The sequence below is a fragment of the Podarcis raffonei genome, chromosome 9, assembly GCF_027172205.1.
Source record: "Podarcis raffonei isolate rPodRaf1 chromosome 9, rPodRaf1.pri, whole genome shotgun sequence".
NCBI lineage: Eukaryota > Metazoa > Chordata > Lepidosauria > Squamata > Lacertidae > Podarcis > Podarcis raffonei.
Window position 1 is genome coordinate 42,513,739 of NC_070610.1, and position 27,029 is coordinate 42,540,767.

At 42.8% G+C, this 27,029-nt stretch overlaps 1 protein-coding gene across 3 annotated transcripts in view; it reads left to right on the top strand.

Moving 5' to 3' along the window:
* Positions 1–821: 821 nt before the first annotated feature.
* IQCM (IQ motif containing M) overlaps positions 822–27,029 on the top strand; it is a 99,297-nt gene continuing 73,089 nt past the window's right edge. The window contains exons 1-5 of one of the 3 annotated variants that reach the window (XM_053403154.1): positions 822–881; positions 4,157–4,259; positions 7,426–7,719; positions 10,869–10,959; positions 14,886–14,959. In XM_053403154.1, coding sequence (XP_053259129.1) covers positions 7,431–7,719; positions 10,869–10,959; positions 14,886–14,959 — 454 coding nt within the window. In that variant the 5' untranslated portion in view covers positions 822–881; positions 4,157–4,259; positions 7,426–7,430. Of the gene's footprint in view, positions 882–901; positions 1,082–4,156; positions 4,260–7,425; positions 7,720–10,868; positions 10,960–14,885; positions 14,960–27,029 lie in introns of those variants that run through there. The other 2 variants (XM_053403156.1, XM_053403155.1) reach the window with 2 other exon arrangements.

Below are 27,029 nucleotides of genomic sequence, written 5' to 3' on the forward strand. Positions count from 1 at the left end.
GCTCATCATCCTGGAAAATAAGGGATAGCCATGTTAATAGTGTATTGATTATGCAGAATCCTCAAATCTGAATTAGAACCAAGCCATAGTGGGCTTTGAACTGGCATCCTAAAGCACATCGGGCAAAGATTCAACCTCTTTGTACTGTTTATTGTACAGTCACAGCAGCATGGACAATTCTTTACCCTTATAAGTCAGAATAGATCAGCTGTTGCTCCTCTGCCCATCTAGAGGCTTCTAGATTGCCTTGTTGCTCTGAACAATAGCAGATTCTGCTTTTGCTGCCTGCTCACCACCCTCAGCTTCATAAGAAGCGAGTCTTATAAATACTTTGGTAATGAAGAAATTTAAGTGGTTTAACAATTTAAATAGCTTGCTACATATCTATCTGATGTCTTTTCAGTATCTGATGTGTTGACTCTGCGGAAAGGATGAATATCCTCTCTGGTTCACAGATAAAACTGCACACTGGGAAATCTCCCAACTTGCCCAAAGTCTGGCAGACTCTCTGTGACACGTAGTGAAGTATGAATCATATGCTTTAGATCATGTACTCTCAAGACAGCCTACGTTGACATAATAGGATTCAATTAGCATAACATGACCTCTCATTTAGTTCCAATTTTCCAAAGTTAAAGCACTTCAAAAAGCAGTCAAGAGTGAATATAATTGTATTTTTTTTTAATGACCAGGTCATGGCCAGAAATCCTTTTCTTGAATAGCTCTGTTCTTCTGTCATTGATTCTATGCAAAGAATCAATGCCCACATTCCATCAGTATCGGAGGAAGAAAGTTCTATTTTCCTCTGCTCTTCTGGTGATGTCACAGAGCACAGATGCTTTCTAGTAGAACGCTAGGATGGGTTAGTAGAGTACCAACATGTGAGTGTGTTTCAATCTATTTCTGGTTTTTTCCATGTATTTTTAACTGCTTTTCTCGGACTCTATTTTTATATATGTTATTTTAAAGAGCTGGAAGACCAGCCCTCCTCCCATTTCTTATATGAGCCTTTGGCTTCTGAGTGAAAGCCCCACCCTAAAAACATTAGCTTGGAGCTACGTTTGACTAAATGTATTGCCAGGTAAGTGGCTTAGGATCACAGCCACTCCAAATTCAGTACAAAACAAATGACTTAGTTAGAACTTTCATTTTGGCTCTGAAGCAATGCTTTTGCAATAAGTTCATGCATTCTGCGGTGAGTCATGTGCCATGAGATCGTAAGTGTGCTTACTTGAAATCAGGGAGATGTAGGTCCAAAGAAATTTGCTTAGTGTTACAGCTTAAAGTCGTGCTCACTCATTCCCTTCAGGTGTACACAGAACACATGGCTAGGGTTCTGACCTCTGCACATTCAACATATGCATGAAAAGGCTCTGTCATATGTTTAGAAACTCTAAATGTGAATGGTTCCAGACAGCATGGGAATCTTGTTGTGGACTGGTTGGACACAGAGGAATGGTGGGAGGAACCAGCTGGGGAACCCCCAAGGGAAGAAGGCTCAGAGCCCAGGGACAATGATGAGTGGTCAACAGGGAGAAGAGGGAGAAGACTGGGAAGATGAGGTGTTGGAGGTAACAGGGCTTGGTGAGCTGGGAGAGTCTGTGGCAGAGAGGAGTCCAGAATCAGAGGCAGAAACTGGAGCAGGAGAGGAGAGAGGCCAAGAGGCAGAGACGAGTTAGGCTGGTGAAGAGTCAGGGATGTCTCCTCCTGCTGCTGCAACAGGCTCCCCACCTCCGCCCCCCGCTTGTCTCCCAGAGCCAGAAAAGGCATGAAAAGGGCACAGGAGAGATTAGTAACACCCAGACATAGTCTCTGATTGTTTGGGGGGAAAACCCTGGAGAGGAGGGAACTTAGGCAGCTATGGAAAGTTAGGGACCTTCAGACTCAGCAACTGCTTCATGGGGCCAAGACCTACTGGACATGAGTTGCTGTGCTCATTAGGCCTGACACTCCTATGCACATCTTGTTTTTGCTGATAGAGTTAACTCCAACTTACACAGGGTGATTTACTCGTTGACAAGTCTACATGCACTGAGTCATTCTTACACATCTGCTGAACATGTAAACGTTGAGGCAGGGAGAACCAGCGTGCATGATCCTGCTCCCCTGCCACATGTCTACATGGAGAGAAAGAATGAACTTAAGAACTGAGCAATCAAGTGATGAGAAATCAAGTATTTTACATGCAAGTATGAACGGTTCCAAAATCTTAAGGGCACCCACCCAGAGTTGCTACTGTAATCCTGTTCTAATTAGTTATAATCAGACTTGAAAACAAAAAAACAACCTGCCTGCAACGTAATAATAAGAATTTTATTTTCATCTTTACTTTTCTAAAATGTCCCTACATTTGATCTACTGATACAGTGAAGAGGCAACTGCAGTTAATTCATAATATATTTTATATTTCCAAAAATGCTGTTTTGATCTACAATAGCCTATAAATAAAGTGTATTCATGCTATGTTCTCAGCTCTGTAGAATTCTGAAATCTCTGTTCTTAAATAAGTGGTCTCTTGCATGTTTTGTGGATTTGTGATAACATAACATAATGTCGGCCCCTTGAGAAGAAGGGGTGTTTGGTAAGTGGATGCCATTTATACTTTGCGTGTCAGATATGTCATGTACTTAATATAAAAAAAATCCCCAGTTTTGATTGAGGCCTTGAAGGGGGATTATAATTCAATAATAGGAACTGAATTTCCAGCAATAGGCTGTGATATCATTCAACATGACTTGATTGCACTGGGATTTGGGTATGTCTGAAGGAAACAAACTCTTCTTTCCTCATTGCTATGATCTGTGAAAATGTGTCAACAAGAGCAGAAGTTATTCTAAGTATTCATTTTCTGAATCCCTGCTCTAAAAACACACGTTATCCCCAGTTCCCCAAAAGCCTGTCATCATTTCCCTTAGTGACACTTAGGATGCGGATTCTCTCAAAGCAAAGTTATTAGTGACAATCAATCTCTTAAAAAGCACTTTTATTCATGATGACAGGAACTTTACTACACCACTTCAGTTGAGCAGTGTGTTCCTTTGATCTGGTAGAAAATCATCCTATGGGCCAATAACACTGGGCGTTGAAGGTAGTGAGAATGCTGATTTATTCAGGGGGAAAATGGAATTGTGTTCTCTTTCCATGAACGAGAGCCTTTTGCAATATCCACATAAAACAAAGAATGTTTAACTGATTGATCATCTATCATTCACCCAATTAAACTTAAATACACTCAGATATTACCAAAAAGGCCCTCAATATGTGCCTTTTCAAGAAGGAAGTGAAAGATAACTTAATAATCAAGACCTATTCTTTTTTTAAAGAAGGAAACCAAACCTTCCATATACCAGAATCAAATTTATCAGTCCAACTGACTGAACATTGGTTCCAGTGATTACAGTTGGAGCACCACTAATACAGCAACAAAGGCTTTAATAAGTTGATTATTCTATTTTAAAAATGTTGGTCAAATGCCTGCTCCCTTGGACAGCTCCCTCCACCTTCTATAAAAAATGAAAATGAAAGGCAAAGCTGCCTTAACAGGATAAATTTGAGGAGCAAATGGACATGGGACTTTAGCTGTTCCCCATTAAAATGTGGGGAGAGATAGCTGGTCAGATCTGGGCTTTCTAGTATGTACTTCAGCTGTCAGAGTACTCTCTCTCTCTCTGTGTGTGTGTGGCTACAGTTGAGGTTGGGCAGGATCATGGCTCTTTCCCATGTGTCCCCTGTCCAAGCTTCAAAATATTTGCCTGAAAGCCTTTTTGTTAATATTACACCAGAACAAATGCATGCAAATGTTAGTGAGGCATTTTCTAGAGAAAGGGATTGGTGAAATGAAAATTTATGACAGCTATTGAATATGCAGGTGAACCAAAACTGATTGAGAGTGTCAAACCACTGGGCTGTTTTATCATAATTTGCAATTACTGGGCAACACCCCCTGCTCCAAAAAACATAGTTTCATCTATTATCAGCTGACGAAAACTGACCTACTTTGTAGCCTAGAGTACAAAGGTAATTGTGCTCAAGACTATTTTCCATGGTTAACCTTGACATTTCAAATGCAGAAGGAAATTTGTCATTAAATCTTAAAGATCTGTGTTCTGACGAGCATAAAAAGGAATTATTCTAATCTATTCTCCGTCATTTTCAGATTACAATATAGGCATCGCCATGTTGCAGTATGCCATACTCCTCTTAAGGTGAACTTGGAAGAAGTAATTATTTTCAGTATTGGTCAGGAAAGGGAAGAACAGGTAAGGAAAAGTGTAACTATACAGCTGAATTAAACCTATTGTTACTTTACAAATTATTAGAACAAGACTTGCGAAAGCAATCAAGTTTGTGAAGCATATGTTTCTTATTTGGTGAAATCAAAAGAAAACAGAATCAAACCTGACTTGCGACAAACAACAGTAGCTGTGCCGCAACCAGCTCCTGTTTCAAGAAAATAGGAGAGCTCTGCCAAGATGCTAAGACTTACGCCAGGCATCTTTGCTTTTGAATTTTTCAAATTAGGCCATGCAAATTCTGTTGCCAAAATGGGAATACAAAAGATTGCACGAGAGGGTTAAAATCTAATCAGATATTTTCTATAGGTTGCCTGTAGAGGTTAATTTGTCAAAAGATATTAAGCTGGGGAGGCAACCTGCAGCCCTCCAGATGTTGCTTGACTACATCTTCCATCATTCCTGACCAGTACTTATACTGGCTGGGCTGATGGGAGCCGGAGTCAAACAATAACTGGAGAGCAACAGGTTCCCACCACTGATATACAGGGTGTATTCAAGAGGGATAACAAGAAGGAAAATGTGTCCAAAAGTGGGTAAACATACACATTCTATTTATCAGTCTAAGCTATGGAGTTAGCCATTTAAAACACACTTGTTTTAATATGAACAAAGACAGCACTGTCAGCTGTAGTATTACAAGAAAAATAATGGAGACAAGAAATACTCAAAATTCCAATTTGTCAACTGTTGACTCATAGCTGTGGTGTTTTTCGAGTGAAAAAAAAATCAATAATGTAATTGCAACTGATTGCTCTTGCTGGGCTACTTCAGTTTAATTACTTACAGTGCAATCTTACGTACGTCTGCTCAGAAGTAAGTCCTTTTGATTTCAGTGAAGTTTATTCCCAGGTAAGTGGGCATAGGAATGTACTCTCAGACTGTAATCCAAATCACAATGACCTGGGAAAACGTAATGGGACTTACCTCTGAGCAGGATTTTATTCTGAACAGTTTCCAGTTCTTTATTTTCCTGTGGAAAATAAAATTAAGGAACAGTGAAAGATGACTAATATAAAGTTTAGGAAAAATGAAATATGACTGCTACAAACCTACATGCCTCTGAGATAAAAATATAGGGTTGGTTCCAGACTTAATCATGCTAAGATTAGGGACTCAGCTCCACAGCTGCAATTATAAGTGTGTAATAAAAATGTGACATCAGATGGCACTGTGGCGCTCGATGGCAGATTGCATATATATATATATATATATATATATATATATATATATATATATATATATATATATATATATTATAGCATTTTCATAGTGTTTTTTTAAATATCTGTGTAGATCCAGCCCTAGTTAAATGAATGGGGCTTAAGGTATGATTTACTTGCTGCATAATCTTAACCATTTCTTCTCAGAAGTAAGTCCTATTGAATAATTGCAGGTGTGTGGGGTTAAGAGTACAGCCTTAGCCATAACTTAGTTGCCATTTATTTTGGCAGGTCCAGTTTAAGCAAGAATAAGTCTAGATCCAACCCATATGTCATTTCTCTGAGTTTATAGTAAGGAATAGAGTTTAAACCAGAGATGGGAAACTGTGGTTCTCCAGATGTTGTTGGACTACAACTCCCATCATTTCTGACCATTGAACATGCTAGTTAGAGCTGATGGGCCACAGGTCCCCATCCTTGGTTTAAGCAGTGCCCTGCTCAAAATTGAAATGTTGGCAGAGTACCCATGATTAAAAGATGACGACATGGAAAGTCAGCGGTGTAAAAGCAGGTTTTTGTGGTGAAGAGACACCAGTGGAAACAATAAAATACTCTTTCATACTGTAGGCAGATAATGTTCAGTCTTCTCAATATAAGATTTCAGATTGTATCCTTAAGGTTCCTCCCAACCTTCTGAAGTGTTGAATTCAGGAGAAATTATGGCTGCTCTTGTAGTGGGGTATTTTAATGTAGTTTGTGTGTGTCTCCAACAATTATAAAGACTTACTAGATCTGTACATAACCAATGTAATTAATATATTTGAAAGAAAGAACTTGGAAAGGGAAATGATGAATACTTATTCAATTTTTTCCCTTTCTGTATCTGTGTAAAGTTATAATTTATTTTTAACATATAATTATTAAACTAGGACAGATGAATAAAGATGTAAAATAAGCATGCAGAAGGAAACCTAATACATCACATAGGTATTTATAGCCCACAGACACTAGCATTATTCTTAATGAAGATTAATGACCCTTGCTTCATACACATGTAGATTCCAAAAAGTGTACACAGAGCTGATTAAGCAATCCAAGGTTATTGCAAATCATGTAATGGTAGTCTATAAGATAATATGTGTCCTCAATGGATGTGACAGAGATTTGTCTGGAACATTTCCATTGAACATTGAGAGGGATACCTTCCAAGGCCTATGCCAAGGTTCCTACACCTGAATTTCAATAAAGTTGTGGCCTAATTAAAACCCATATATTGTTGTCATGTCTCATTTCGGGGGGGGGGGAGAGACTCCAGGGACAGGGTTTAGTGCATGGACTCGCAAATACAGTGGTACCTCAGGTTAAGTATTTAATTCTTTCTGGAGGTCCGTTCTTAATCTGAAACTGTTCTTAACCTGAAGCACCACTTTAGCTAATGGGGTCTCCTGCTGCCGCCGCCGCAACACAATTTCTGTTCTCATCCTGAAGCAAAGTTCTTAACCCGAGGTACTATTTCTGGGTTAGCAGAGTCTGTAACCTGAAACGTATGTAACCTGAAGCGTATGGTACCACTGTACCCTACAAAATTGGATGAAAGTTAAGAGAGAAGATGCTTGCACTCTTTTCTTTCAAAGCATGTAGGAGGTAATCCAAATCACCATGTACTTTTGCAACAGTTGAAATTTTTTGTTGTTACATCAAATGTGCTTGTGAGCTTCTTACTGTTGGACAAGGAAACTATGTTATCTTGTATGTTTCTTTGTTTTCATTGGCTGCCAGGAAATTGAGAGCCAAATGTGGCTTAACTCTGAATGTCTCTCTCTCTCCCCCACTTTTCCTGGTTTATAGCTAAATAAAACTGTTCCGTACTTAAACTTTTGAAGAGTAATGGCTTTGAAAGTACCACAGAGCAAGAGGGATGATTTCAGACTAAAATTTGTGATGGTGTTATTCATTTGTTTTGTCAACAGAAAACATGGCGATGCACCCAATTCTTAGTGATATCCTCGAGGAGCCCACAGAAAATATGAGTGACCAGAATTTTCATAGCAAAATCCTTGGGGAGTCAGAAAGAGCTACTAGTGCACCACCTAAATTATCATCTTATGTGGGCACTAAACCCACCCAGTCATCAAAAACTCTTAACAAGACCTCTCTGGAAGAAATATTAGACATGTTGCCATTAAGACCACACTCTGAAACATGGAGGTCTCTGAGCGGTATAAAATCCTGTCCTACGAAGATGGAGTATGGATGGGGAAAAGGTGAGATATATATTTGTGAATATACTTAATATGGTTTCATATAGAATGACATACCACTCTTGACCAAGTTTTGATGTTCTTCCTACTGTGAGATAATTCAGCTAGGCTGAATTCAAACCTCAATGAAAGTCAATAGCATTGTCTTCATTTGCTGCAACTGTTCATATATGCCTCAAAGGTGGTCATCACACTATTTCTACCCTATTTAACAATTCTATATCTGTATGTTTGTATGTGTTGTTGGTGCACATGAGTGCCCCAGACAGCACTATCTGAGGCTTAACTTTCTTTAGAAGGGGAGCTCACTGCAAACATATGGTAAGTAAAGGTAAAGGTAAAGGTACCCCTGCCCGTATGGGCCAGTCTTGCCAGACTCTAGGGTTGTGCGCTCATCTCACTCTAGAGGCCGGGAGCCAGCGCTGTCCGCAGACACTTCCGGGTCACGTGGCCAGCGTGACAAGCTGCATCTGGTGAGCCAGCGCAGCACACGGAACGCTGTTTACCTTCCCGCTGGTAAGCGGTCCCTATTTATCTACTTGCACCCGGGGGTGCTTTCGAACTGCTAGGTTGGCAGGCGCTGGGACCGAACGACGGGAGTGCACCCCGCCGCGGGGACTCGAACCGCCGACCATGCGATCGGCAAGTCCTAGGCGCTGAGGTTTTACCCACAGCGCCACCCGTGTCCCTTGCAAACATATGGTACTTTTGTTTTTTTTTATTCATTTAGAAATGAACCTAAGGCTAGTCAAGCTATGCTGATAAAGAAATTCCCACAAGCACAATTTCCTGGAAGTAAAAATACAAGAATAATAAATCATTAATAATTTGTTGCTTTTTCATGACACCCCAAATCATGAGGTACTGCCTGAGGTGACCACCTCACTTTACCTCAAAGCTGGCCCTACCTATAGGCAGACTCCTATTCATAACAAGTGACTTCATGGTTCCTTCCAGCAGCTCAGAATTTATTTTGAGGGATTCCCTGATATATTATGAGACATTATTTTCCATAGCTTGTTTATGGCTTGTAGCCCACCCTTAAATGTTTTTACTCAGGAGTAATTCCCTGAACTCAATAGGACAAAGGGCCAAACTAGATATGGCCTTTGTCAGGTCATTTGCCCTAGTGTGCCTGATTAACAAAAGAGAAAAGTTGGTGTAGCCCACTCCCAACCCAAATGGCATGGAGAAAGATACGTGAAAAATACTTGTCAGGAATTTGTGTAGTTTGAAAAGACAATAAAGCCTTTTTCTCTTCGTGGTGTATTAAAAATATACTAGCGCTTTAGGTCAAAGAGAGATATTTTTTATCTTCTTGCTCTACATGTGAGCAATTCAATTGATGTCTACCCCAGCAAGTCACAGGTGTGGAAACAGGAAATCTATATGACAAAATGAAAAAGGCTTGCTATGAATAGTTGAGAAAGGGTATGTGTGTTTGTACAGACATTTTTTCGTAGAGTATGCATAATTCTTGAAACTCAAATACAGAACTGAGAAGAAAAGTTGACACAACCATATTCCACAGAGGCCTTTCTGCTCTTACTTCTCTCCATGCTGTCTTTGTATTTAAAAAAAAAAAATCCTTTTAATTTATTTATGTGTGTGTGTGTGTGTGTGTGTGTGTGTGTGTTTGTGTATAAAAGTTGAGTTCTGAGAAATTCTCAGGGGTTTTTTAATGCTCAAAGATTGTTATACTTTTATTGAGTCTGTATGCACCTACTAAAAAAATCTTGTTTTAGAGGTTGTGAAATGACCAAAGGATTTTAGTTGTAAACTGATGTATTTACAAATGGAATGTTTATATCCAAGTATTTTAACCGGAACATATACATTATAGTTAGATTTCTATAAACACCTTTCATTCATAAATCTGTATCTTTGGTTGATGCAAAGTAATCCAAAAAGTTAATTTCCATGTCTGCATATGTAATAGGGCGTGTAGAACCTTTTCAGCAGCAGTCCCCTAACTGCAGAATTGAAAACAAGAAAGAGTCTTGTGCACCTGAAAGACCAACAAATTGATTATAGCACAAGCTTTCATGGAATAGTGTCTACTTCATCAGGAGCATCAAGTGTAATACTCAGCTGGTAGCTGGATAGCTCTTCTTAATTCATGACTGCGGCCAACTCAGCTTCATTCGCCTCTCTCTCATCTGTCCTTCTGGCCAGCATTGCCTCCACTTTTCTGACACTCCTTCACCTCAGAAATTTCAGCTTTGCTTTTGCAAGGCAGCTGAGACTTGAACAAAAACACGATGACAGGCAGGGATTATGAGTGCAGCCCATAGTGGACATAGGAATGGCATCTGTGGCACTCTGCCCTTTATGGTAATGGTTTTTATAGAAGCAATCAGCTTCCTTTTCAGGCTGTCCTGTGTATAATCGGTGTATAAGTATAAGCAGGCTGTCCTGTAGAAGAATAGAATAATTTTTGTCTGGAGCCTTTGACAAAAACTGGAGTGCTTTATACGTAAGAATGTCGGGATAAGGTGCACACTACACAGTTACTGGGCAACTAACCCTGTTGAACTAAGTGGGGCTTACTTCTGAGTCAACATGGGCAATGTTGAACTGCAATGCCCCTTTCAAGGAGTATTCAAATAATACACATTTTTGATGTGGCTTGGGTATATGGTAACTTCATTTTCAGTGAATGCCATAAATATAATGAAACAGAAGTTCATGGTAGTTTTGGTGTAATTTTCCATCCAGAATTCTTTCCTCTCTGTGTGGGAAGAGAACAGAAGGAGTTCTTTTCACGTATGCATGTTGTTGAAGTCTCCAGAATTTTTTTCCCCACGGTCTTGCATATTTAAAAACAAGAATTTTGTGCATACATCCCTTGTAAGCCCAGCTTCTGAAGCTGTTTACGTTTAAAAATGGTTTGCTTTACAAATATATAATAAAGAAATTGTGTGTGTGTGTGTGTGTCCTACTTGAGTAGTGGTCTGAATCCATAATTAATTGTACATCTACATATGTGAATTGCCTGAGTTGGCAGTTTGTTCTTATGTCGGTAGCTTCTTTATGAAATGTATTAAACGCTTTCCAACTTGGAATAACAATATCAACTATTGCTTTTGGTGCAACTCTCCTATTATTGTTAATTATTTTTAAAAAACATTTCTCCTTTCTGCTTTCGATAGAGAAAATGTGGCTAAGTGATGTATTTACTGAGGTTGGATCACTGAGTAGAGCCATGGAACGTGAGAAAGATAAACAAAAGCTATCCATTGGGTAATGTATTGAAATGGTTGGAATAGCAATTCATATTTATCTCTACTGCAATTCATTTTGAAAGGGTACAAAGAATAATCCTGAGCTCTTATTGTGCTTTAAGTCAGGCTAATAATAATAATAATAATAATAATAATAATAATAATTTATTTATACCCTGCCCAGCTGGCTGGGTCTCCCCAGCCACTCTGGGCAACTTCCAACATAAGATTAAAAATACATTAAAAATTATAATTTTATATAACCAATGCAACTTTTCAATTTGCTGACAACAGAATTCTACTACAATTTAGAAAAGGAAATCTCACTTGCTATGTATCCATAATTTAAATGAAACTATTCTGATGGTGAATGTGTTCATTTAATTATTTAACAGCACAATTCTGTATATCAAAAGTCTCCTTGAAGTCAGCGGGCCTGTCGAATCTACAAGTTTAATTGTACATAAATGCTGTATTTAATTGCATTGTATTGTAAAATTAGTTTTAGACATATAGCAAGTAAATTTTCACTGGGTATGGTAGGCTATCTTGTAACTAAGCCTTGTGACTAGATCACAGGTATTAGACTCAACAGAAAAGCTGTAATTTGACTACTGTGCATAGATGTAGATGAGAGAGCTTGCAACACAGAGATGCACATAGGCAGTTATTCAGGATGCAGGAGGAGAGAGAGACAGTCAGTGGTGTTGCATCCTTTGCTGGTGCCCGGGGCGTACAAGCGCATGAGCTGTGTGGGACCAGAGGTGGGGCATGAAGAGTGAACAAAACCTGCTGCCACAGCCAAGCCCTCAGTGGAGGGCACAGAGGATTCATGAGGACGCATTGCGCATTGCGCTGCCTGCCTGCACATCCCCTCCAACATTGGCCAGGTGGCAATTTAGTGAGTGGGGCAAGGACGCAGTGGCAAGGCAGCGCAGGATGGGGACACATTTTAGAAAAAACGTGTTCAAAACACTGTGTTCTTAGTCCTCTACATCTACATGTGGATGTTGTATCCCAGTTGAACAAATGCTTTCCACTTTTCCTCCCGACATTATTGGCCCAGTAATATTTATGACAGCAATAACACATGCAGTGCAAACTTGGAAGTCTAGTCAGAAATAAGGTCCATTGAGCGCAATTGGACCTCCTCCCAGTAGAGTAAATATAGAATCACAGCCTTGGTATGAAAATAACTCAATTCCTAAATGTTTGGAGTCCATTGTCTCATTGTCACTATGATTTAATATAGGCAAATATTATTTGCAAATGGTTATTGCCTAGCCATTTAAGTTTTGTAACCCCATATTTCAGGGGAGGGAGGGAAATTGTATAGTCTTTACTGAGGGTACTCAGTAAATTTATAGCTGTGTAAATATTTCAGCTGTGACACATAGCTCATGCTGGTAACCACTACTTACGATGATGCTAAGACAGCTCTAATGCTGCTGCTGTCAATCAGCAGCGCCGCCCTATGATATAACAAGCCATTGCATAGTTTCATCCAATGAAGTTATATTGCCATAGGCAACTGGCGATTTGCTTTAAGGCTGCTGTTTCTGCTTGTGATCTCACACATGAGGGTCATCTCAGAACCTTTGTTCCACAATTTGAAATGTCATAGAGGTACAGTAATCTGCTTCTACTTATGCACAGTTTTGGAGGGTGTTCTGAGCTGCTAATCTTTCAACGGTTTAATGAACTCCAAGCATTCTGTCATGAAGATCATTTTTTAAAAACAACAATAACTCCCAGTTGAGACATGTTGCTTCTAACATATCTCTTTATTAATGTCTAATACTGACTGACAATAAAATGGTGTATTCTAGAAATTCTGAAAGTCTCTTTTGAAAAATAAATGCTGAAATATAGAGAGATGAATGCATTTTTGCATTCTTCACTTCTGCTTTGTGGGATAATTATATTCTCTTGAAAAGAATACTGTGCAAATGAATGATCACAGTGAACAGTGTAGTTGTGCATATAGGCTTTTGGCAGTTTCACATACATACTCAAAGGATAACAAAATTATAACTTGTATACAATTTCTTTTCTGTATGCTTGCATTGATTCTTTTTGCTCAAGTTGGTGTAATTTGTATAAAGCCAATTCACACATCCAGTTTAAAATTAACTGATAAAAACATCTTTTCCATCCGTAAGAATGTCTGTTTGAATTTGTCAGCTTTGATGATTTTCTTACAGCCCAATTCTATGCATGTTTACTTAGAATTAGATCCAAAAGTCCAATGGGGAGTTATTCTGATTGAATGAAGCCACCCAACTACTGTAGGGGCCAGGCAGCTGGAACAAATTACACCACTATCTCACCAGTTACATTTTCTGCCCTTGTACAAAGTGCTGGTTATGACCTTTAAAGCCCTAAATGGTTTGAGACCTGGTTATCTTAAGGACTGTCTGCACTGTCAGTCTGGCCATATCATAATATCTAATTTGAAGACCCTGTTGAAATGCCTCCCTGTAAAAACAATCAGGTTGGTGAGCCCCCAGAACAAGGCCTTTTCAGTAGCAGCCCCCCAATTAGAGAATTTGATTCCAAGTGAGATCAGGCTTACCTTGCTAACTTTAAGGTCCATTTAAAGACCCACTTTTTCATCACGGCTCTTGGGGGCTAATCTAGGTTATTGGATTTTATTCTTTAGAGCTAAAGGCTTAATTGCTGATGGAGCTAAATTAATGCAATAAGCAGTAAGCAGGACTCCCAGGCTCAGGCTTTTATGTTCCTAGGATGGAACTGGATATTTTAATTGTTTCAACTGGTTTTCCTGTTGTATTTTATCCATTTACATTTTTGCATGGTTGTGAACGACTTTGAGACAAAAGTGGTCTGTAAAAGTGTTGGGGACAGGACGATGAACAATCGTAATGAACAATCATTATGATGATTGTTTTATTATTAGGCCATCCATCTGTATGCTTTTTACTTTGTTTTTATTACGTTTTTATCATTGATATTCTGTTATGTGTTTTTAAGGTTGTACACTGCCCTGGGATGTTTTGACAAAGGGTGTTATATAAATTAAAGTAATAATAATAATTATTATTTCTTTAACTCAAATTGGTAGTATTTAATTTTGGGTGGGTTCTGCCCAGTACATATAAGAATATTATAATAAAACAAACTAGCACCTTATAACTGATTCCAGAGAAGATAGTCTCTGAAAACTTTCCTTCCTTCCTTTCTCATTATGCCCTGTATGACACCTCACACACTTCAGTCTCAAGAAAATCTGAATGAAAAATTAATATTTCATGAAAACATAAGTGCTTTAGTTTGACATTTAGCTTTTCCCCTTCCCACCCAGACAGCATTTTCATGTGAAGTTGCTGCCATGTTTCAACGGTGGCTTTTGCCTTCAATCCTAAGCAAATGGGAAAGTGTTGATGTGCTGTTTCTGGAACAGATCACAAAGCAGATTGGCATTGTGCTGGTTATGGGGCTTAGCCCAATTCCACCCACTTGTACAGAAGGGAATGTCAACGACGGCTCAGACGGCTTTCCTTCTTGTAGAGTTATCTGCATTACAGATAGCTAGAGAATGGACAGATGCTATTAAACTTTATTTCCGAGCATAAACCACAGTTCAGACTCGGAACACAGTATGTTTGCAAAAATCAATACCAAGTTTTATTTATTTTTATTTTATTTTTAAAATGTATTGCTTGCCTTTCAATTCCATTAGAGCACTGAAAGTGGTTGCAGGGCACATGCTTTTTCAAGCAATTCCTCACTGTTCATGAAATGTTTCGATTTTTGAGATTATATAAAAGGCATGTACTTGTACCACTGTTTCTACAAAACACATTGCTCTGTTCCTTAAAAAAAAATTTAAAAAATGTACACGAGTTATTTAAGTAGAAAGATAAAAAAAGAAAAAAAGAAATAATGGCTGTTTGTTTTGTGCATGTTTGTTTTTGTATTTAACAGCCGTAGCAATTTGCTTGGATTATCCTCAAATGAACAAAATCAGACTGCCTGGATTCCAAAACTTCAGAAGGGTAAATCTTTATTGTTATTTAGCAGTTTCATTTCATTTTAAATAATTGCCAGTTACTGTAAAAGTGTTATACTGCATTTGTACATTTAAGACTATTTCTACCTAGGGGTGGAAGTGACATATTTTTGAAGGAATGAGTTATGGATAATGATCGTAGGGAAAGAATTTTTTGTTGAAATACATTTTGAAAGTTTCATGTTTGTGTGTATAGATAAAGACACACACACACACAGAGAGAGAGAGAGAGAGAGAGAGAGAGAGAGAGAGAGAGCGCAATATTTCTGAATACAGAGTGACACCTAATGTTAGCCATATTCAGAGCTGACCCGTTGAAATAAATGGACTCAGGTCCATTTCAATGGATCTATCAGTTTGTCCATTGAGTTCAATAAACTAACTCTGAGTATGATTTAGTTGGCTATTACCCATACTTTATTGAGATTTGTTATCTAAACTATGATTTTTCCTCAAAAAAGAAGTATTTTAACTTCACTTCTGCCCATTGATGACCAAACAGTATCTGCTATTTTATAGATTATACCAGATCTTCCTTCATCAATCCTCAGCTGCTTGCTTTACTCTTATATACTTCTTCCCAGATTTGAAAATGCTCATGGGCATGTCTTCCTATATATTATCTTGTCTCTGTCTCTATACACACCAGTGGCTAGATCTCTCGAGTTTGCTACAGTTTCTCATGTCCTAGTTTGTGTAGCTGGTGAAAAGTTAGGACTGGAAAAATTGGCAAGAAGATGAGCAACATTTTTGTTTTGCCGTTCAGCTACAGAGCATGATTGCCCTCGTTCAGTTGGAGGCGAAGCTGAAATAGCATGGACCACATATCCAGTAGCCTCCAGTGTGACCCAAGCTTCAATGTGCACCCAATTGCAAGGGAGCCCTTATTCACATGGTTTTCATCTTTTCTGGGAAGAAAAGAATAATGCAAATCAGGTCTCTGTGTAATCTGGTGCTCCCACGGGAGGCTGGCTCCATACAGTGGAGGCTACTCTCTCATGCTACTCCTTCGCAATGCTTGTTCAGTGCAATCAAAATGTACAAACCATGTTAGCCTTTGTGTGGCAGAGCTAGGTAATGGTTTTATCCTCTTTATGCAGCTTCATGCTGATTTTGTATGCAGTGGAGGCAAATGGACCCACTAACCGGAATGCCCTCAGCCAGCCCCCCACCTGCCTGCCTGCCTTCTTTATGTTGGCATGCAACCAAGGAAACGGGGGCAATTGGCAGGCCCCCAGCTGCCTCCAGCCCACCGGCTGGTGTGCCGGGCGAACTTGGTGCAGCATGAATCTGCGACCTGAGCTTCAGAAGCTAGGGCAAGCTACTCAGCAGAGTAAACGCTGCTCAAACAGAAGTGGCAGGAGAGGCTGTGTGAGCATATTTACAAGCAGTTTATTCAGCGTACATCAGGACAAAAGGAAACATGTCTGATCTCCTTTGTGTCCAAAGCAAAAAAACAGCATAAGCAAAAGCTATACACAAAATGGAAGTTCCCAGCATACTGTGCTGGAGTGTAAACAGACATGTGACACACAACAATCATGCCTGTTCCTTAAGGTGGAATGGAATATCCCAACACTTCATACTCTATCCAGAGGGTGTCCCTGCCTGTCAGCTTCCTCCTCCTCAGTCTCTGGGATGTGCCTGCAGAGCCTAGCAGGCAGGAGGATGGTGACAAAACTAGAATCAGTTGGCTCTTCCTGCCATTGGCTCTGGCTCCACCTGATGCTTGGACCTTCTCTCCTAATGGTCCCAGTGTGAACCTGCTACCACTTGCATTTATTACTATGCAAGACTACGTCTGACCACATGCATTCTGTAATTGGAGAGCCCTTTCCTCTAGATCAGGGGTAGTCAACCTTTTTATACCTACTGCCCACTAATGCATCTTTCTTGATGGTAAAATTTTCTTACCGCCCACCAATGCTCGATGGAAAGAGGATTCAGCTTGTGCCATAGAACCCCCTACCACTCACCTAGAATCCTGAAACACCCACTAGTAGGCTGTAGTGTAGGGACCAGGTTGACAACCCCTGCTCTAGATGGTTCCCACTGAAGCATTTGTGTCACAAAATACACATATTCCTCTTAGAAGTCTGGAGATAGTTCTGAACTTGGTCATTTTTGGTGCTGAACAGGAGGAATGACAGCCATCATCTTGGGGTGTGTGATTTAATCTAGTTGTCAGATCCTCAACAGTTGGAGATCCACAAGTTAACAGTATCAGCAAATCCACATTATCCCAAATGATACAATGCTCTTCATATTTTTGGTGTGAAGGCAACATTTCTCATCACACTTCCCACAGTGTAACTAAATATTCTATCTTTATTAATTACATCTTTACATCTTTATGTAAGAAAATTGTCTCTCTTTTCATTACTTGACTTATGCTTTGAAAAAATTGCATTAATTTAAGTAAGGATCAATTTGTTATTGCTCGGTGAGCCCAGTTATTTGCAGTAAATGCATACAAATTAATTTGGATATGGAAATACATTTCCTGTTTTATGGCAAGTCATCTCTTCAACACTTTCACTAAGTAGAGAACACCGTAATTTGGATGTATACAAAGGCTGTTTATTCCAAATATTTCATCCACATAAATGTTTTAAACATGAGTTGGCACAGACGTTTTGCATAAAATGTGCTACAATGCAACTGCCTTTTGAAACAAAACAAGGTTGTTCTGTTTGCCTGTTAAGTCAGCTCTAGCATTTCTTAGAAATGTCATTTATTAAATGTCACGCTAATTGCTTGTAATATCAACCCCTGAAAAGCAAACCTTTGTGAGTGATCTTTCAGAAGCTTTATTTTTCTCTGTTCTGTCTGTCTGGTACATTTTGAAGAGAATAAACAAACAAGATTTACCTTTGATACAGCACCACTCGCTAAAAATATAAGGCTGACTGACTGGTGCATTTAAGGATATTTCATCTCTGCGAATAAAAATGATGCACCCATTCTAAATTAATCAAATGCTTTAAAATTAATTTGATGAAATTAATATTCTAAGATTGATGCCATCATTTATCATCAATATGCTATACTCTTGAGTCAGGTTAATGAGTTAGGGGGAAAGTCCATTCTTCATTTGGTTTCTCTGCTGTAATAGATGGCCAATAATGAAAAAAGAAAGAAAGAAAAAGAAGTAAGAAGTACAGTGGTACCTCAGGTTAAGTACTTAATTCATTCCGGAGGTCCGTTCTTAACCTGAAACTGTTGTTAACCTGAAGCACCACTTTAGCTAATGGGGCCTCCCGCTGCTGCCACGCCGCCGGAGCACAATTTCTGTTCTCATCCTGAAGCAAAGTTCTTAACCTGAAGCACTATTTCTGGGTTAGTGGAGTCTGTAACCTGAAGTGTATGTAACCCGAGGTACCACTGTACCTGCTAGATCAGAGGAAAGGTCCACCTGGTTCAGCCTCCTCCTCCTTACAGTGGCCAGCCGGATGCTTCTGAGCATCCCAAATGCAGGGTATGGAGGTGATAGATCTCTAGGATCATAAGATCAGCCCCAAATCCTATCTAGTCCTGCATCCTGTTTCCCATAGTGCTCCACCAGATGCCTATTGGAAGCTTACAAGCAGGACACAAGTGCAGTCGCCCATTCCCTGCTTTTGTTTTCCCAGCAGCTAATATTCAATGTACACAAAGGTAAGTAACATGACAGTGGGCTAAGGCAGAAGGGTGTTCTGGGCCTATGTTGTGTGGTAAGGGTTAATATTTGTTTTTTGATGAACAGAAGCCAGCTTTACAATCAGATGCTGCTGATTGCTTCTAATGCTATTTATATCTCTTCCAGACTTATTATCTATATTTCCTTGAGGCTTATTTTGAAATGGTTTTTATGTGCCACTGCAGCTATTGGATTATACATCTGGCTATTCTTGAAGATGGCTTGGAAACTGCAGGTGGTTCTGATGGCATTTCCACTCCCCCATAACATTAGTTCTTGAACACTTGCCCTGGCTGTTTATCCGTGAATGAACCTAATTCAAAGCATTCACCTTGACGTAAAAAAAATATCTGAATGGCTTGTGACCTGATTACCTGAAGAGGTGTCCCCCCTCATCACAGCAATGTGCATTCAGTGCGGGATGCCAGTGCTCCCCCCCCCATATTTTAAATTGCTGTTACCCACCTCAAGGTTACCTCTGATGAAGGGCAGGATATAAATCCTGTAAATAAAGAAATGAGCAAATGTTGGTATATGTTTTTGAGCTATTAAAAGTAACCATTCCTATCAGCAGTGCCATGTTTATCATAACGTGGTCACTTAGTCGCTAGGCCCCCAAAATGAGAATCATTCAATAATTATAATGTTAGGAAATACTTGCCATTAGAGGTATTGCAGGCTGGCACTTGTCCTTGTTCTGGCAGGTATCTCAGATATTATGGTATCAGCCTAATTAAGAGAACAAAATGGAAATGGAGTGAAATCTTCTGTTGAAATGAACTGATGGAAGGTACCTGTCCTGCCTCAGTAGAGACTCATTCCTTTTAGTATAATTGCGTGGCAATACCCGCCCCCTCCCACTGATGGAGTAAATAAGGACACTGGACACCAGAATTACGTTTAATGGGCGTAAATGGCCACAACTTTATTGATTACAGGTAAGAGAGGTATTGGCTTTAGGCATTGGCCCTACCAGACTATCCGGTCTAACCGGGAAGGGTTAAGCACCAACAGGGGGAGCCCCCGAGATGCACATCCCTGGAAGCTCCCCAAGGGGTTACCGCTCGGGGGCGCGCTTTAGGCCCTAGCCTCCGTAGGTTTCGGACGAGGCGACACCCCCCGGAGTCCTTTAACGAACTACCCTTCAAGATTTGGGGGAGGTGATGGCGTTCCTCCCCCCCGCCTTCATTTGTATAACAATACCCCTGCCAATGCCTAACCGCCAAAACCGGGAGTTGTGACGTTTTGCTACGAGGTAGGCGAAAAAACCAAGTGGCTCCGAAATACAGCCAATTAGCCAAATGGAAAAACTCCTACCAGGCCCCTTGCGGCGACCAGCCGAAGCCCATAGCAAAAGCCGAATGCAAACCTAGAGGGCGGGTGGGTGGGAAACCGCAGCTGCTGCAAGAAGGAAAAGGGGGCGAGGCAGGGGTGCCCTGACCTTAAGTGCACTTGGTAAGCCCGCCCCCAGCGCCAGCCGATTGGCTGGCGTTGAGGGTGATGAATATGGATGAGTTAGGGAATCCCTGGGAACCGCGGGGCTGACGCCAGCCCCGCGAGATTGTAGATGGGGGCGTGAGCCCGCAACCCCACCCCCTCGTGATGTCGGGAGTGTCTTTGCGTGGCAATACCCGCCCCCTCCCACTGATGGAGTAAATAAGGACACTGGACACCAGAATTACGTTTAATGGGCGTAAATGGCCACAACTTTATTGATTACAGGTAAGAGAGGTATTGGCTTTAGGCATTGGCCCTACCAGACTATCCGGTCTAACCGGGAAGGGTTAAGCACCAACAGGGGGAGCCCCCGAGATGCACATCCCTGGAAGCTCCCCAAGGGGTTACCGCTCGGGGGCGCGCTTTAGGCCCTAGCCTCCGTAGGTTTCGGACGAGGCGACACCCCCCGGAGTCCTTTAACGAACTACCCTTCAAGATTTGGGGGAGGTGATGGCGTTCCTCCCCCCGCCTTCATTTGTATAACAATACCCCTGCCAATGCCTAACCGCCACACGAGCCAGGCTCGCCGCCAATACCCTCAGACCTGTAACCAATCCCTCAGCCCCTGAAAAATGTCCGCCAGCCAGATATCGTTACCGCCATCGGTAAGATGTACGCCATCCCCACGGTAGAGTGCCTCGTTGCAAAACTGGATGCCTGGGTGCTCAATGACCCGCCCACCCATTGCCGCTACTCTACGTGCGACCGAGCGCTCCAGGATCCTCCTGGCCCTATTAACAGCCACGGGATTAGTGGCGTCCCGCCAGCAGCGCCTTTCGAGCAGAGATGACCATAAAATTGTGAGCTTAGGATGGGAGGCCCTCAACTCCTCCAGGTCGTTGAAAATATTCCACATTAAGTCGACCCCCTTTCTGTAAGCGAGGTCGTTCTCGCCCAATTGGATGACCAGTGCGTCTGGTGGGCCCTGTACTGCAATCTTAGATGAAACCGCAGGGCGGAATTCCTCCCAGCGCATTCCCCGACGTGCCATCCAGGAGACTTCAACATTGCTGGGGAGCTGGAGATTGGCGCGACAACCCTTAGCGACCGCCCGCAGACTCGCCCAGTGGACAATGCTGTGACCAAGGATCCATATCCGCACAGCCCCTGCATCTGAAAACAAGAGAGCAAAAGAGCCAGGTCAGGGTGGGGGCAGCTGGGGGAAGGGGAAACACACAGGGGGGGGTTAGCGTGATTTCCGAATGTAACCCTTGTAGGCATTCGACTTCCACCGTCCCATGTCCATTATCCTCTCCGCTGGTAAACCCATGTGGGCGGCGGTGGTGGCAGCCCCGATACGGAAAGAGTGTGCGGCGTACTCCTCGGGTGGGAGGCCGATGGCCGCGATCGCCTTCCGCATGACCCTTGTGAATTGGTGTTTTGAAAGGGGAGAGCCATCCGCGTGTATGAAAAAGGGGCCATTAGTTTTTGGCCTTAAGCACAAAAACTTTCTAGCGTCCTTAACTGGGCAAGGGCCGGCTTTCTGAGTAGCCTGCAGGCGTACTAGAGCCCCTCTGCCAAGCTGGTCGGTTTTTGAGCTGCGGATTTTCAGGACCACCTCAGAGCTGGACAAGGACACGTCATTGGAGAGGAGCCCTCTGCCGGTACCGATCGATTGGCCGTCACAGACCACCTCTCCAACGCGTAAGGCGCCGAAGAAGGCGAAGGAAAATGCTGTGGAAAATAACCTGGCCTCGTACCTGGACCAGCAGATGACCCTGAGCTTCGCACGTATTTGCTTAAGTATGTCTAAAGTTATGGGCCGTCTGCTGTCAGGCCTAGGAGGCTGCGATCTACGCCAACCCTCAAGCATCTTCCGCACCACGAAATGTGAACAAGGGTCAACCGAGAATAAGGCTTTGGAGAAAAACGATATAGCCGCCGAATGAATATTGAGAGTTTTAGGGGCCCGACCTAGGTCCCGAAGGCGCACCAGGTATTCAATCACCTCTGACTTATTTGGGGGTCTTCCTGGTTTAAAGAGCCCCTTTTTTTGACGGAATAATGTAAAGTCTAACCACGCCTTGTTATAGGATCTAAGGGTAGAGGGTGCCACCGCTGACAATACTCCCTTTATTGCTTCACGTTGCCAATACTCCAGAGGTGCTCCGGAAACGGCTGCGGTAGCTGCTGCGCATCCGGCGCCAATGAGCGAAAGCGCTCCATCTGGAAACGAGACAAAGCGTCAGCAATGTTGTTATCAATCCCCGGTACAAATTTGGCTGAAGCGTATAAGTTTAGTTTAAGACAGGAAAGGATGAAATATCGTAGCAGTGCAGCAACTCTAGGGGAGCGGGACGATTGTTTATTCAGCACAGACACCACCGCTTGGTTGTCTGTCCAGAAGCAGACCCGGCGATCCTTAAATTGTTCGGCCCAAAGATGAATTGCAACTACAATAGGGAAGAATTCTAAGAATGTTAGATCACGAAGAATGGGTTTATCCTGCCACGAAGGAGGCCAACGCTGGGCACACCACTGCCCTCTAAAGTATACACCGAAACCCAGGGAACCTGCTGCATCTGAATGCACTTGGAAGTCAGCCCGAAGGGCCAAACTGTCTTGCCAGAGAGAGATTCCATTGTAAACATCCAGGAACTGGAGCCAAACCCGGAGATCAGATTTTACGGCCGTGGAGAGGCGTACCCTATGATGTGGCGATCTTAAGCCAGCTGACAGTTTGGCCAACCGTCCGCAAAAGGGGCGACCCGGGGAAACTACTCGGCACGCAAAGTTGAGGTGACCCAAGAGAGATTGAATTTGTCTCAGTGTGACCTTCCTCAATGGTAACAGCTGTGAGATAAGGTCTTTCAGGGCCACCAACTTCTCGGCAGGCAGGCGGGAGGTTTGGGCCACTGTGTCCAATTCGATGCCCAGGTAAGTCATCCTAGTGACCGGGCCCTCTGTCTTCTCGTTTGCTAAGGGGACGCCCAGCTCTTCCGCTAAGGATTTGAAGGCCTGTAGCAAGGCCGAGCAGTCGAATGCATTACTCGCGACCAAAATAAAATCATCCAAGTAATGACCCACCCCCTCAGAACCAGTTTTAGATTTTAGTGCCCATTCGAGGAAGGTGCTGAAAGTCTCGAAGGCGGCACAAGCTATCGAGCACCCCATGGGCATTGCTTTATCAATGAAGTAAGCACCCTGAAATTTGAAACCTAGCCAACGATAGTCCTCCGGGTGAACTGGGAGGAGGCGAAATGCGGATTCAATGTCGCATTTGGCCAAGAAAGCGCCCCTACCAAAACTCCTGACCAGCTTCACCGCATGATCAAAGGATGCGTATTTCACCGTGCACAGTTCTTGGGGAATCGCATCGTTAACAGAAGCACCCTTGGGGTAAGAAAGATTGTGTATTAGCCGAAATTCCCCGGGTGCCTTCTTTGGTACAATGCCGAGCGGTGAAATATGCAGCTGATCAATAGGCGGTACTTCGAATGGGCCGGCCACCCTCCCTGCCATAATCTCCTTCTGAATCTTCTTCAAAGCAATGTCAGGTCTCTCCAAGACCGACTTCTGATTGGGGGGGCAGCTGGAATTGGGGGTGCATGCTACAGGAATTCTGAAACCTTTGGAGAACCCGTCCCCTAGGAGAAGGGCGGCTTGTCTATTAGGGTATAGGTTTAACAGGGTTCTTAACGGTTGGAGCTTGATAGGTGAGCGAGCTAGGTCGAGGGACAAGTTAGTAGCGGTTCCCAGGTGCTCCTTGATTGGGTCCTGTTGGGCCAGAGGGGGCACCCCGGTTTCCCTGAAGGAGGTGACCCCTGCCGCCACGAAAGGGCTGTTGTTTACTCTTGTAGCAGTTAACGGCCGGGTGGTTGCCAAAACACTTGTCACATTCATGCAAGTACTTACAAGTGGTGCGCTGGCAAGCCCCCTTATTGAAATCCCAGCATTGCTTCCGCTGTTTAGTGTCCACCTTACCGGGTTTGGCCTGGTTTAGAGTTTTCTTTTCGATGTTAGGCCCCACGTGCTCCATCCAGTAGTTGTTGTCCCTCTGATCCCAACGCGTGGATGACAACAGCGAGGCGTTCCTACGAAAGTCCTCATCGTACGCGATGGCGGCCTCGTCTCCAGCTAATTCCTGGGCCCTTCTCACGTGCGTCAGATAAGATGCGAGGTGCAACCCACGTTTTGGATAACAACCTACCACTATCCCCATGAATACCTGATAGCCATTGAGCCAGTTCTCGAATGTCCGCTCAGCCCGAGGGGACCTATATCTTTTCTTGCCATAATACCGCTTTTTCTCCCCTTTCCCCTTTATTTGTGCCGGCGGCAGCAAAGTAAACATGTCAATATAGTCCCCGTTCAATATCTTATCCCTCTTTCTCTTAGAAAGGTGGTTGCCCAGGATAAAATCAGTGGAGAGGTGAGTTGAGACTTTAACATCTTCCACCAAGGCCCCATCTTTCCATTCGAGGGAACCGTTAAAGGTTTTCCGGTGTGAATTAGCCCTCCTCTCATGAACCCACAACGGAACGCCGGTCTCTTCGCCCTCCCCCCAATAAGTCTCCATAGGAGCATCACTATCTCCCTCCGAAGAAGAGGTACCTGTGTCATCGTCAGAGTCAGATGGGTCGCTTCTCTTGCTCTTCTTGGATACATGTTTCTTCTTCGCCTTCCGCTTCCCTCCGCGGGTGCTGTTGTCCTGCGGTGCCGGATCAATTTCCGATGTGCTTGCTTGCTGAGGAGGTAGCTCCTCATCTGAGGAGGAGCCCTCCGAATGACTTGCCTGGGCTGTAGAATCCTGAAAAACACTAGGTACGCCGATTATCTGTTGGCTAGAATTAGAGGGGGCTGCCCGCGGTGATTTGGGCTTATGCCCCGAAGCCTTGGACTTTTGAGCCCCGGACCTAGTCTTATGCGCTGTACTCTTGGACTTCTGCGCGTGTGCAGTTTGAGAACGGGTTTGGGGCCGATTGGTCTGACCGGCGCCCTGATGCGATGTGCTCGCCGAGGCCGCCGAAGGTCCTGCCTGGCCCTGTTGGCTGGGGGGGGGTGTCAGGAATGCAATCCTGAGAAACCTCCATAATATTAGGATTTGGGGCAACCGGAGGGCTGCATTGAGCGTAAAAGGTTTGGATCGCTGCAAAAAACTGGGCCAAGGCCTGGGGATTACAGGGCGCCATGGGCACCAGCGCACTACCCGCTTGTGGTAACTGGGGATTGCCCCTGTTAGCCATGTTATCAATCTCGAGCTACACTTGAGTGTATGTGTGTGTGTATGTGTGTGACCGCCAGAGGGAGCCTAATTAAACGTCAGAAATTGCGAATGTTCTGTATGAGCAAACGTGCGGGTTCTATATGCTAAATACAACAACGGTTATTGGTAGTATAAATTTATTATTGCTAAATGTATGTTAAATAATTTTACTCCAAATTTTTTTTTTTATTTCTTTATTTCTTTATTTCTTTATTTATTTATTTTTTTATTTTATTTATTTATTTATTTATTTTTTATTATTCCTGTTTTTTATTTTATTTTATTTTATTTATTTATTTATTTATATATATATATCTATATATATATATATATAGATATATAACTAATTTATTTCACTAATTATTTATCTATTTTTTAATTATTTATATAATAGTTATTAATAGTATTCGATAGGGCGTTATTAGTTTGTCGCGGATATGCGCAGTTATCAGTAATTGTCTACCAGCAACTCACCCACAGGATCCCTTTGCAATCTCGGGGAAAGGGCAAGCCTATTAAAGGTCTAACGTTAGTTTATTCTTCTTCTTTTTTTTTTTGAAAATTAAATTAAATCCAAAAGGGGCCCAAAGCAATGAAGCGACTCGGTGTACCAGTTGAGAAGGACAGACTCACGAAAGGAACTCAAAATGAATTAACAGTTGAAGGAGCGAAGGAATTATTAGCTAAACATGAAAAGAATGCTCCATATAGCCCTGAGTAAATATTGATCCAGCGGCCCGCCAAATTGGAAGAAAATGGAGGGGGTGGGGAGAAAACCTGCAGATTTAAGAAAGGTTGTGACTGGCACCGCTAAAGACTACCAAATCAAAGAGTAAAGCTGAACACTCCGGTTAAAGCAACCTTTTTTTTGTCACTGAGAGCGTTCTCCGATATGTTGCCAGCAGAGCGATGCCACACTCAAAATGGCCGCCGGAGGGACCCGCTAGGACAACCAAAATGGCGACCGCCACTTGCGGTGGGGAAGCGCGGTGGCGAAAACGTTAACAAACAGTGGCTGCCCCCGGCTAAAACCGCAAAGCGAAGCAAAAAGAAACCAACTTTTTAACCGCCGCTGTAAGCCTAATTCTTCTTATCGTTGAATGGTAGCAGCTGGGACCGGCGGGCCTAGGTATGCCTCACCTAAGATGGCGGCTGCAGGGACCACGTGGTCCACACAAAATGGCGCCCGCTCGCTTCGTTGCCACGGTTACAGGTAAACAATTAAATTACCGACCGAATTGCAAGCCTTGAAATTAAATCAAACAAATACCACGCGACTAGGGGAACCAAAAGCTGAGAATAATGCAAATCACGATCTCCCCGTCCCCTGAGACCCGGGAGTCACTCAAAGGCGGCCGGCAGCGACCCGGAACGACGGGCGCAATGGAGAAGGTCAGCTAACCCACACGCCGGCTGACGAACGATAAGGCAGCAAGCCTGCCCTTGCAGCAGCAGCTACAGAAAAATCACACCTTTCGTGAGCGCTGAAGCAGCTCACGCATAGCCAATCACTGCACCCGGAAGCAAGGTTTCGCCGAACGCGCGCTGGCTGCCCGCTTCTAAGGTGGCGGCTCGGAGATCCCCGCGCTCCGCGCTCGACAGGGTGTCCGCTCGGTGGAGGCTTGCAATCCGACTGTAGACCGACTAATGGGAGAGGAAAGGAGGAATAGGGAG